The 11,714-nt window shown below is 45.3% G+C and overlaps 1 protein-coding gene across 1 annotated transcript; it reads left to right on the forward strand.

The window, feature by feature from the left end:
* The first annotated feature begins 5,947 nt into the window (after nucleotides 1-5,947).
* LOC149362680 (evasin P1180-like) lies at nucleotides 5,948-9,928 on the forward strand. The gene is made up of 4 exons (XM_089568354.1): nucleotides 5,948-6,002; nucleotides 6,878-6,930; nucleotides 7,598-7,666; nucleotides 9,699-9,928. Exons 1-4 carry the CDS (start codon nucleotides 5,948-5,950, stop codon nucleotides 9,816-9,818), a joined length of 297 nt encoding a protein of 98 aa, XP_089424480.1. The 3' UTR covers nucleotides 9,819-9,928.
* The last annotated feature ends 1,786 nt before the right edge of the window (nucleotides 9,929-11,714 follow it).

Raw genomic sequence — 11,714 nt, forward strand, 5'->3', positions numbered from 1 at the left:
CTATTCTGCTTTATGGTATTCTGTTAATGTACTTGCTATTCAATAGCGCCTCTCGCACAAAGCTTTATTTATATTGTAAGGGAAGCGCAGGCAGCACAACCACAAGGAAGAAAACACTGTCAGTGCAGTCTCTGTGTCTTTTAGCTTGTGGTCATGTCGCAACTTGGGTATGCACGAACTGGTTCGACATCGAATCCTGTTGAGCAAAGCTTTGTTGAAAACTAGTGCTCTTCCTGCGTTATTTTCTTTGATATGCGCAGACGAAAGTCGATCACTGTGCATCGCCCGGTCTTTGGAACGTCTTGGTTCAAAGGCCTAAACTATATAGCAACACGGCAGCTCAATGCGTTTTAAAAGGCTTAGCCAGGAATTGTTATTCATGAGCGCCCGTCCTTCAGCTGCTGCTGCGTATTTCAGACTGCTCTGTTCAAACCTCCTGCAGCACTGTGCGTAAATATTAGCATCTTTAGCGAATATGTTTTCCGCAGAAAGTATGCCTTATGGCAAGCTCTCTGCACGTATAACGTTTTTCCATGGTAATTGGAGGACGCGGAAGAAAATCTTATTTAAGCCTGGAATTTCTTTTGCAGTGTCCACGACAGTATTTACTCGGAGTGATAGTAACCATGAAGGTAAGTTTTAGCAACATTTCTTTCTATTTACTCCGAACACTCGCAAATGAAAGCTTATCCACCTGTAGCAAATCTAAGCAGCGCACATAATTCATGGCATATGACAACGAGAGCACACGAAGTTATTATGACTACCATTTAAAACAGCTCCCTGTTGTAGTCGCGTCGAGGTAACATTGTGCGCCTTTGGAGAAATGCGATTAAACGTTAAAGAGTTGAACCTGAATCCCTTACTCTGCAGTGCAAGTGAGAAGAGGAGCATTTTATTTAAAAGCAGAATGACCAAGGAAAACTTCCCAGCAGATTTTTGGACACGACATAACAGGAAGTTTGAGATAGTGCGGTTGTTCACTGCTACGGTACAATGGTTATGCCAGCCGCTAACCGCGCATGCACAAACTACGTCGAGGAGGGCAAGAGCCGCCGCACCTGGCCTTTCTGGGCTACCTGCGCTTGAGGTGTTGGTGGCTGGTGGTAGCGGTGTACGATAGCGGTAGACGGGACAGCTATGCTAGAATGCTTTAGAAGAAATTCTTAGCGTTAAAACTGCGCACAGCTAAACGCGCTGTAGGGTTCCACAGGTGTCACACAAGGGAAGTGTGTCAACAGCATCATCAGTATGAAGTACCCCCTTACTTATGCCGCCAGCGGTGGCTCATTGATTATGGCACTAGGCAGATCACCCCAAAGACGCGGGTTCGATCTCGGCCGCGGCGGTCGAATTTCGATGGAAGCGAAATTCTTGAGGCCAGTGCACCATGCGATGTCAGTGCACGTGGAAAACCCCAGGAGGTCGAAACATCCGGAGCCCTTCACTACGGCATCCCTCATAGCCTGAATTGCTTTGGGACGTTAAACCCCCATAAACCAAAACTTACTTATGAATTCAATAACATTATATATATGGAAGCAAAAACCGATGAATCGTGAGAAATAAAATGATACATTTTTATCTCTCTTATCACTAATGCCCAAATTGATTTTTCGATTAGTAAAGTTTTAAATTCTTCGAGTGACGCCTGCAAACTCTACTGTCACGAGGTCGTAAGGGAATTTCTTTATTGTGAAGCCGGTTAGCTAGCACGATTTCCCATCAACGACTTATCGCAGCTTTCTATTCATACCATACAAAGCATAGAGTGAACATGAAAGCAGGTGTATCCATGGGCTCCCATAAGTTCTGTTAGAGGGAGTTCCAAGAATTCCTGCGAGTAAAGTCGAGAGTATGTGCCATATGACTCCTGCATATGTATCACGATAGCCCCTTCTTAATGAACATGTGGGCATATTTAGCATACTTCATTCATTGAACTACTTTCTCTTTCCTACTAGTTTGTGAGCAACAGAAAAAATGTTAGTTAAATTACAGGACCAAAAAAAAAACGTACGTTTATGTCACTATGGTACTCACTGTACTAGGTGGTCGCAAGCTATATCTGAAAAGTTTTTTACATGCACGAAATTTTTTCCCTTTTTGCATTTACAGAAACTACCACATCCTGCACAACGTCTGCGAATGTCTCCAATCAGGATTACACTGAAGGCACACTTGTAGCAAATGTCTCAAGTTCCGATAATTTGGAAAGCAACGGTAAGGGTATTCTGACAAAAAATACTAGTCAAATTCATTGTCAGTCTTTCAAGCACTCTTCTTGATGGAATTCACTCGGCCCGCCATGATGGCTTAGTGGCTTGGCTTCCGGCTGCTGGTCTCAAGATTTCGGGTTCGGCCTCGGCCGCGGCGACCGTATTTTTGAATGCAGGCGAAATTCACAGACGTCAGTGTGCTGTGCGATATGTGTACTCGTTAGAGAACACCAGGAGGTCTAAATTAACCCAGAGCCGTGCACTACGGCGTCCCTGATGGCCCATTGGGATAGCCCTGATGGGATGTTAAACCCCACATTTAAAAATTTTCACAATTCAGTCGATTTGAACCTAAATATATCCGACAGCACCCTGTCCGCTTAGTTAGATGGGGCAAACTGGGAGGAAATTTCAACCGCATCTGAAGGCTCTGCGAAGAAAACTCCCGCCGGGTTGGAATGGTCTGAATTTCTTCCTGAAGAGCTACTAAATCTTCAGCTCTCCCTTTAACGCTGTTCGCTCTATCCCCTTCCACATAGCCACGAGGCGTAAATCGGTCACGTAGGCTGAAGACCAGAGGAAACGCACAGCTGCTATTTTGGGATTTGTGGTCTGAATACGTCAGGGTTCCAGTTTAGGCTCGATGAGCGGATTATGTTCGACCCTTATCAAACTCTCCTCTCTTCCATACTCAAACACGATCTTACCTTCCAAGCAACCGATGTAAATCCTCTGCCATCGAGATGGGGTGACCTGATCAGCCCGTGGTGAAACGCAAGCTATGGCTGAAATGCGCATCAGCTTGAACCGCGCAGCTATGATAATGGCCGAATATCAAGATACAAACGTACCCTCCTTTAAAAGGCTGCCTGCATTGAAAATCTAGTGGCCCTGAATGCTCTAAGTCTCGCAGTGTTCTCACCTTAAACTGGGACAGAAATTAGTGCGTCTTATTAAGAAACTGGAGTCCATCAAAAACCAAGCAGGCGGAGCAGACAATGTTCGCAATAAATTGCCGCTCGAAGGACTATGGGGCGCCGCCAAAGTCCGCTTGCTTTCTCCGCCTGGCATCCTCGGCTGCGAAAACCCTAGCTTACGGTTCTTGTCGAGGATAACATGATGTTCTATATTGTCCGAAGCATAATAGGCTCCACAGCCGCTACAAACGAGGCACTTACCTTTTGTGCACATTGTCGCATATGAGCGTTTCTGAAAAGAGCAATCAAAAGAGTGTTAAGTTTACGGAAACGACGGAATGACTCTCATGCCGCCGCGGTGGCTCGGTGGTTATGGTGCTCGGCTGCTGTCCCGAAAGACGCGGGTTCGATCTCGGCCGCGGCGGTTGAATTTCTTTGGAGGAGAAATTCGAGGCCCGTGTACTGTGCAATGTCAGTGCACGTTAAAGAGCCCCAGGCGGCCGAAATTTCCGGAGCCCTCCACTACGGCGTCTCTCATAGCCTTAGTCGCTTTGTAACGTTAAACCCCATAAACCAAACCAATGACTCTCATGGAGAGGCGGGAGAGATGGCGCACCGTCCCGCCTGTGAGCGCTTTTTCGTTATCGCCGTCAAGAAGAACCAACGAGCCAAACTCAGTCTTCTCTTTAGGTGTGAAGTTGACCGGATAAGTATTGAAAGTGCAGTACTACAGTTCGGTACACACGACAGAAAGCACCAATTAAGATGAAGGCTCCATTGAAGACAAATCAATGATTACCACAATTGGCCTGATTTGCGCATTGCCAGGACAGATGCTGCACTAGCAGACAACATCCCCCTACACACATCGACGGGGCGCTGGCTGGAGGTGCTACCGCGGTATGTCCTCACGCTCATACTGGGATTGATCCAAAACCTTGTCCCACTGCATTAATACGAACATTGAAGAGAATCTCGTGTTGGTGTCATTTCTTGCGTATGAGAAAAATGTCACTAATGATTTTTATTCCTTTCAGTTGGCCGTTTCTAATTTTAGGGCCACAGTTTACAATCTCATATCAAGCTCACAAGAAAATTTTTTTGTCTATCTCTAAAATAACGCTGCATGTACTCGTGTCCTTTTCTGTCTGCGTAGATACCGCCATTACCGAGGCACCGGCAACCAATAGCACGACGAAAAGAAGAAGGCAGTACAGAACGACAGGTGCGCTTTACTATTGTCACGAAAACAAACTAAACAGGTGGAGATTATATAATGTCTTTGCGGTGATGTAACCATACTGCTTGTGACCAAAGATCGGACAACCGTTACTTATACAACCGACTACGAACATTTTAAAGCTGCATGTTTTTATACAGTCTGTCTTTTTGAAGCTAACACCCTGTCGTGTATTCCTTCGGCCTTCCTAATATTCGTACACAGCCTCGGCGTGCTGCTTGACACAAGAAGAAACTCTGATGAACGCGGTATTTTTTTACCCGAAGAGAATTATATAAGGGAACACTGATAATCCTTATTAGTGAGACGTTTCCGCTGGAGGACCACGCGAAACTTTATGTAATAAACGCTTTTAGGTTTCTCGATTTTCGATGATCCAGCTGCCAACTGTCTCGTAAGTTCATCTTGATCCAGGCAGTAAATAAGCGTTTGTTTTGCTGACACTCGGTGGATTTCTGAAAGAGTATAGAATACTACTCTATACTGATGTTATCAATCAAGTTGCAGAAAATAATTCAGAGTCCAATGGCTATCTTTGTATAGCCTGAACGGATTGCAAAATGGCTGTTAACTGAGTAAAAACATCAGCAGTAATGCACACAGTGCTAAACCAGGGCATGGGCAAAGCGTACATAATTGTGCTTGAAAATGGAGCGAAAGCACAGAAGCCACAGCCTTCCGGAGTTCAAGAAATGGTGTCAGGGAGAGGAATATAATCTTCTGCTGGCAGTTACTCGAGCCTGCAAGAAGCTTTCAGAGGTTTGTCTCCGGAACGGCTAAGAGGTGTGCTATTTGGTGTGGCTATGACTCACACCTATGCAACCTCCGACCTGCTGACTGAATTTTCCCGCTAGCTATGAGATGCACCTATGCGACCTACAATTTGCTGACTGCATTTTTCTGCTAAGGTCTTCGGAGGCTAAGTTTTATTGTATCGCTTCAAAGTACAGTTGTAGGACCAGTATAATTAAATGTGCTCGCAGAAGAACAGCGGGCCACGAAAGGTGTGGGATATTGAAAGAAATAGCGATTACATTTATATAGGTAACATACTTATGGCAGATGAGGGTCATTAATTGCCGATTAACGGGAAAATGAATAAGTTTGTACTATATATACTCCCATTGCTATGGACGTTATTTACATACTCTTACGTCTACTATGTGCTAGATGTGCCAGTTCTGCTTCCCACTGCTGGACTTTCTCTCGAATTGAAATACTTAGCATGCACTAAAAAAAATGAATTCCAGTTCTGACCGGCGGGCGACTTGATGCGACATAGTTTTGAAGAAAGAGCGCAGAAAGGCGGGACGCAGGTCCAGAGAGCACGCACTCATGAACGCTTTACGCGTGCGCATTTCCTGAGGCTGTGTTCGGTCGTGCTGAGCTGTTTTTTCAGAACGCACACTGAAGCTGTGAAAATCAGCCAACCGATGTCCTCGGAACTCAAAACTATGTAACAGGAGTACTCTTCCGACGCTCTACTATGTGAGTTTCAAACACAAAAACAACAACAAGAAAGCTTAAAATCAGAATAATGCCTGCAGGGTGAGGTAGGTATTTATGAGAAAATGGTAGGAGCAGCACTAGGAGCCAGAAAGAGTGCAGACTGGAAAACTTACGCCGGTGAGTGGGGAAATGGGCTTGAGCAGGACATGTCGCAGAACAGATAACGACAGGTGCGTTAAAGAAACGAGGTGAATGCCAAAGGAAAAGAAACATAACCGGAGTTTTCAAAGAACGCAGCTAAGAAAGTGTAAAATTTGCTTTTATAGGGTGATCGCGTAGGAGGAAGACTAATGCAAAGCGGTAATGCTCCCTTGTCTTAAGACATCGTAGCATTCGCGCCTTGCATTCGTTGAGAAAAAGAGGCAACTTCCTCGCTTGTTCAAACGGCACCTCTCATAAAAGTGATTGAATTCTTAACGATGTTAACGTCTTCATGCTTGGAAGAAGAGGAAGAAATCGTGACTTCTTTTTTTTAGCTTCTTCCAACACCACTTGCGTAAGGTGCATAAGATATCATACTGTCTACGCGACCATGCATAGACTGTAAGCTACGCGTGGCCGCGTATTAAATCGTGGGCTTAAATATTGGTAGGTACTCTTTACTGTGGCCCATCCTGCATCCCTCGCAGAAGTCAATACTTTCTGTGGAAGCTACTCTACTTCCCCTAGTTTTGCTCTTCTTTCAACCTCACCAGTGTGACAGAGGTCACTGATTTCTTGTCTACAAGGCCAAGCATGCAGTATAAGTTAGAAACCGCCATGAACGCACTTTTTGGTAGAATGGGCGCCGGTGCTCTTCGGTGTTACCCAAGCGAAGTGTCCACCCTCGGACGGTTGGACAGACGGACATAAATGAGCGGCCACAGTGCAAGTTATCACTCATAGTACACTCTCGCATAAATGAATAAATGAAGAAACTTACGCACTGCACTCTTTTATGAACAGTTCACTATATTCCGTGGGTTCTTGTCCGTTTTTTTTTTCTTTTCCAGTGCCACCCGATCCAACCTGTCGCCTGTATGTCGCCAATACGACCGGAGATCAGGTTTGCTAATTTTTGAACTTTATGTACTAGGAAGCCAGAGCACAGAGAGCCGCATTGACATTGGCGACGCGGAAAGAACAGATTTCAGTGCCGAAACGCTCAAAAATGACCATCACTGCAGTCCTTAATAAAGCGGCATAAAAATATGGGCCTTTTGGAACCAATGTCTTCCGCAGGTATTAGGCTGCACGCATAACACGCGCACGGAGGGTAATCAATCTTAGTTCCAACATGAATATGATAACTTTGTAACGCTGTGTTCTGTGCAATGGAAGCACCCTCAACCTTCCTCTGGCAAGAAGCTGAAAGGGGGTGGAGGGAAATTGTTGCCAAGACATGGGCTCTCAGAGTGAAGGTCAAATTAGCCTCCCCCATTTAGTCGCTTCCAAGCTATGGCCTGAGTTTTGAAAAGCACATACTTTTTATAAAAGCACCGGTGTAGGATGATTTCCGCGGTGTGTTCAGCGTCGACATAGCATTCCATACACGAAGGCTCTTGGTTCACCTGCTGGCTAACCGGTGTTCCTGAGTCACAAGGGCTGAAGCCTTGGACTGGGTGCTGGTACGAGTAGGGGTCGCGGTTGCTCTTTCACTGTCAGTCACTTCAGCCGACGGCGGATGAAGCATATCGGAGCGTTTTGCACTCATTCGACAATCATCCCCACAGGCCCTCATCGGATGCACGGTTTACTGCCAAAATTATACCAAGCCCTATGAATATCGGCGAGAGTGCGTGGTAAGTTATCGCATCGAGAGCTCAATCGTACATTTGTGCTGGGAGAAGACGGTTTCTGGGTCTTGGTATGTCGTAACCCAAAATTCCGGCCTCCACTTTGTGGCGGTTAACGATGTTGCACACATACTCGGGCCAAGAGAACCATGTTCATCTACACCTTCACCCACACCTGCCTTTTTTTGTCAATCAGTGATAGTCTTGGCATTTGAAGTATGAACAGAGATAATTATACATGGGCAGATGACAACTGTGAATGGCCCTGCAAGGATATTGTGGTTTTCTGGCATGTGCACTTTGTCCCCGCTACAGTATCGTTTTCCAGGTGTTTAATGTGTGCGCATTGTGAAAGCAAATTAGATTTGTTTTGCGGATGCAATTCACCATGTTAGTTCGGCATGATTATCTTTCTCAAGAACTTACAGCCTGTCTGTGCAGCAGCCCACTTTTCTAAAATTTGGCTGAAATAGTCGCTTCCAAATTGTCATTTTTTTTCAGGGCATTTGAACGTGCAATGTTTGTGTTGCAACTATTCGGTGGTGCTGGGTTTAAGGAATTGATGAAAAGAGGAGTGCGCAGCTAAATAACTGTCTCAAGCACGCCATCCATTATGATTGCTGTTAATGTCTGCGCGTTCGCTTTCATCGTCCCGCGTCACTTATTAACTGTAGAGCTCCATAAGTGGAAACTGCAATTGAGCACTTCTGCTAGAAATCTGAGAAAACATTCCAGATTCTTCTATAAAGCACCGCCTTTTTACTGATGCTGAGTCCATTACGAAATATTTTCTTTACTTTAAAAGCTGTTGTCTGCTTTATTTAACTTTCCAGCGTAATTATAACTGTCCATCGAACTTTCATATTCTTAGAGCATACTTGCCGCAAAACAACCGCTAATGCTGTGACGCTAGATGCTAATCGTATTTTTTCTAACTCTTGTTCTTCATACGCGACAAATCACAACTTTTTTCCTGCACAAGTTTCTTATTGAAACTTTGTGCGCTTATTTCTGATATATCTGGATTTGCAACGAACCACAATTAGTAAAACTGTGCAATTTATTAGGTCATGCTGCATTTTTTCATCAAAAATTGCCTATACAAAAGCTTTGTTTTTGGTCATTCCAGTATTAAACAATGACAAATGATGATATCTTAATTATTTTCGTTCAGTACGCAGCTCATGCCTTTATGTATATATGAGCAAAAGCAGGTTGTCTTCCGGTGAAGTAGATGGAAGTCATCACTTTTGGCGTCATATGTATATTTAGCAGATTTTTGTAAATAAAACGCAAACGTTTTTTTTTTAATTTTTAACCTTTTGATATGGTTAAAACAATATGCTTCTTAAGACTGAACTGTTTTTATCTGCTTTCAAAAGCTTTCGCAGTAAAAGTGCCGTCATACCTTACGGAACAACCGACCTCGTGCCAACACGACAGAAATGCGCTATCAGTACAAAAGAACATTACTCGTGTGACAGCGAAAGCGCGAACTCAGCCGGTTGGCGTAAAGGTTAGCGCGATACGTATGTATCCTGATCCAGTAACCTAATGTGTCCTATGAGAAGGGTTCGGGTAGGACTGAGTTCATGACGGCAGCGCCGGGTCTTTGTTCAACCTCGCGGGTCGGCACCGTCACAGATTACGCGCTCAGCGGAACGTACATGTTAGCTGTGATTTCCCTGTCAGACTGAGCAGACTAGTAAAGTGGCTCAGGCTATGAGGGGCACCGTATTGGAGGGCTGCGGATAATTTCTACATCTGGGATTCTTCAACATTCACTGACAGCGCACAGCTCGCGAGCGTTTAGCATTTCACCTCCATCGAAGTGCGACCCGCCACGGCCGGAATCGAACCAGCGTCTTTCGCCTAAGCAGCCGAGCATCGCAAACACTGCGCCACCCAGCGGCCAGTGATACGTGATGTCTTACGCATAAATTTTATGGCATTGTTACTAGAGATAAGTCCCGGGTATTCCATTATAACTCAAAGAGACAAAGACAACCTTAATAATCTCATTTTTTTCCGTTTCCAGAACATTACTCGTGAAATAGCATCCACAATGCAAAGCGGAACACCCTACACCTGCCCCATGGGCTTCTGCCTAGCTGGCTACTGCTACAAGACTGGAATGAAGCTTCCTTGCTGGGTGTAGTTTTCAATTTCTTTTTCGTCGTCTTTTTTTCGTTAAGACATTGATGGGCAAGTTCTGCGACTTGCATCTCTTCTGAAAGCTGAATAAAAATCCGTTATTTTACGAATCCACATGGCAGTCATTTTGTGTGAAGTAAAATGAACAAATGCGTGTTATTGAGTCATTCACATATCTAAGCCGGCTGCTCGGATGATATGCCATGACATTCGGGTTTGCTTGCAGCTTCACCTTCTTCACTAAAATGCCTTCGGCTGAGAAGGTGAGCTATTCTGGTCGCCCGTGGCGTCCGTAAGGCACTATGGCGTCCGTAAGAAACATTTTCTGGCTCGACGATGTCCTTCACGGCGAAAGCGCACTGAATGACTCCATAAAGGGCGTGACACATGGAGAAATTTCTCAAGACGGCCGCTACAGAGGGGCGAAGGGGACTCCTGGGAGCCGAGCGTGAGCGGACATCGCTTAATAGAAGAATGGCGCCGGCTGTCGAACTCCTGTCAATCCGAACAGCAATGGGGTGGCGTTCGGGCGTTCAGGGAATGCTTGACGTTCATAGCCTGGTGGTGGCATAGGCACTGTTGGTGTGCCGGCGGCGGGGTTGTGCCAGAAATCTTTGATGCAAAATAAGCGGTCCTGTTCTCTGAAGTTCGCAGTGGATTGGCGCAATACGTATCGCAGAGCTGCAGGAGTAAATATAAAAGGGGGCGGCCGCCTAATTGTGGAGGCGGGACAAGATCCTGGCGTGGGCACTGCCTGATTCTCGTCTGCCCCCGAAGATGGCTTAGCTACTTATTGGCCACTGGGGCTGATATAAGGTACTTTTGAGGGCAAGAGGGAAGAGAATGGGTGTTCTCTCTCTGGATTGCGTGCAGATCGCGGGCATCGCACACTGTACAGATCCTGCATGCGGTAGATACCTTCAAGCAGGAATCCTTTGATGTGCCCATCTGAATGTTATGATAGCCACTACGGCTGTGAGCGTCTCCTGTTGTGTCTGAGGGCGCGAAAAGGAAACATTTTGTTTAGGTAATTCGTCGAAACCGTGGCAAGCTTCCCAGATCAACAACTTTTTCCTGGCCCTTCGCAAGCTGTTTCGTAAAACGTCGTCGTTACAGACTTTTATGGAGTGCCTGAGTTGGCCACCTACATAATCGGCGAATCAACAAATCTACATGCAACCAGGATTTTCTGACTGTAATTAAATGTAAAAATTAGTCATAAAAGAGGACCACAAATAAATGACAGGGCTTTGGTATTGTTGCCACAGGCTGTCAGTGAAAAAGCCAAGAAGAGGTCGGGGTACTCAGACTGGCTCTGTAGTGTCCATTTCAAATACGACTTTCGTTTTTCCTACGGCAGCAGGCTAAGCCTGAAATACGGTTCATTAACGCCGCAAGATGATCTGGTGCTATCTGCGTATGACGGTGAAGCAGATGACGGACAGCAAGAAAATTGGCCGCTGCTGGTTACTCTTGTTAAATATCGCAGCGATTATCATGTAGCTTTGGAAAGAACGGACGCCCACTCAGAAAGGAGACGGCAAAACGCTGTGTCTTCTGGTGTTGTTTTTCGAAAACGTTGGATTTCTTTAATACTGAAGCGCGTTGGTAGTTAGGAAGAAAAGTAGGCAACGTTATACACGGAAAAGATATATGATAAGATCGCCTACTTTGAACATTTTAAAATGCGAATTTCGTTTCATTATATTGAGGTTTTCCTTGCGAGTTAGACGCACACACACTTGCATATCTTTCCGTCCCTAGTTTTCCGGGTTTTTTATAATTAAGCACTAGAACCCCTTAGCCCGATTGTCGGCCCTAGTAGCCTAAACCTTTTAGGACCGTAAAATTTAGAAGTAGAGAGTAGGCGTTAATTTTTCAAAGCGTGCTGGTTCCAAGG

This window comes from Amblyomma mixtum, chromosome 2 (assembly GCF_055824585.1).
Source record: "Amblyomma mixtum isolate Tamu chromosome 2, ASM5582458v1, whole genome shotgun sequence".
NCBI lineage: Eukaryota > Metazoa > Arthropoda > Arachnida > Ixodida > Ixodidae > Amblyomma > Amblyomma mixtum.

Bases quoted from the DNA above. Each gene is read 5' to 3' on its own strand.
- LOC149362680 (XM_089568354.1), top strand. From the start codon at position 5,948: ATGGTAGGAGCAGCACTAGGAGCCAGAAAGAGTGCAGACTGGAAAACT. The intron at 6,003-6,877 runs GTGAGTGGGGAA...TTTCTTTTCCAG, and splicing joins AGACTGGAAAACTTACGCCG to TGCCACCCGATCCAACCTGT. The intron at 6,931-7,597 runs GTTTGCTAATTT...TCATCCCCACAG, and splicing joins CCAATACGACCGGAGATCAG to GCCCTCATCGGATGCACGGT.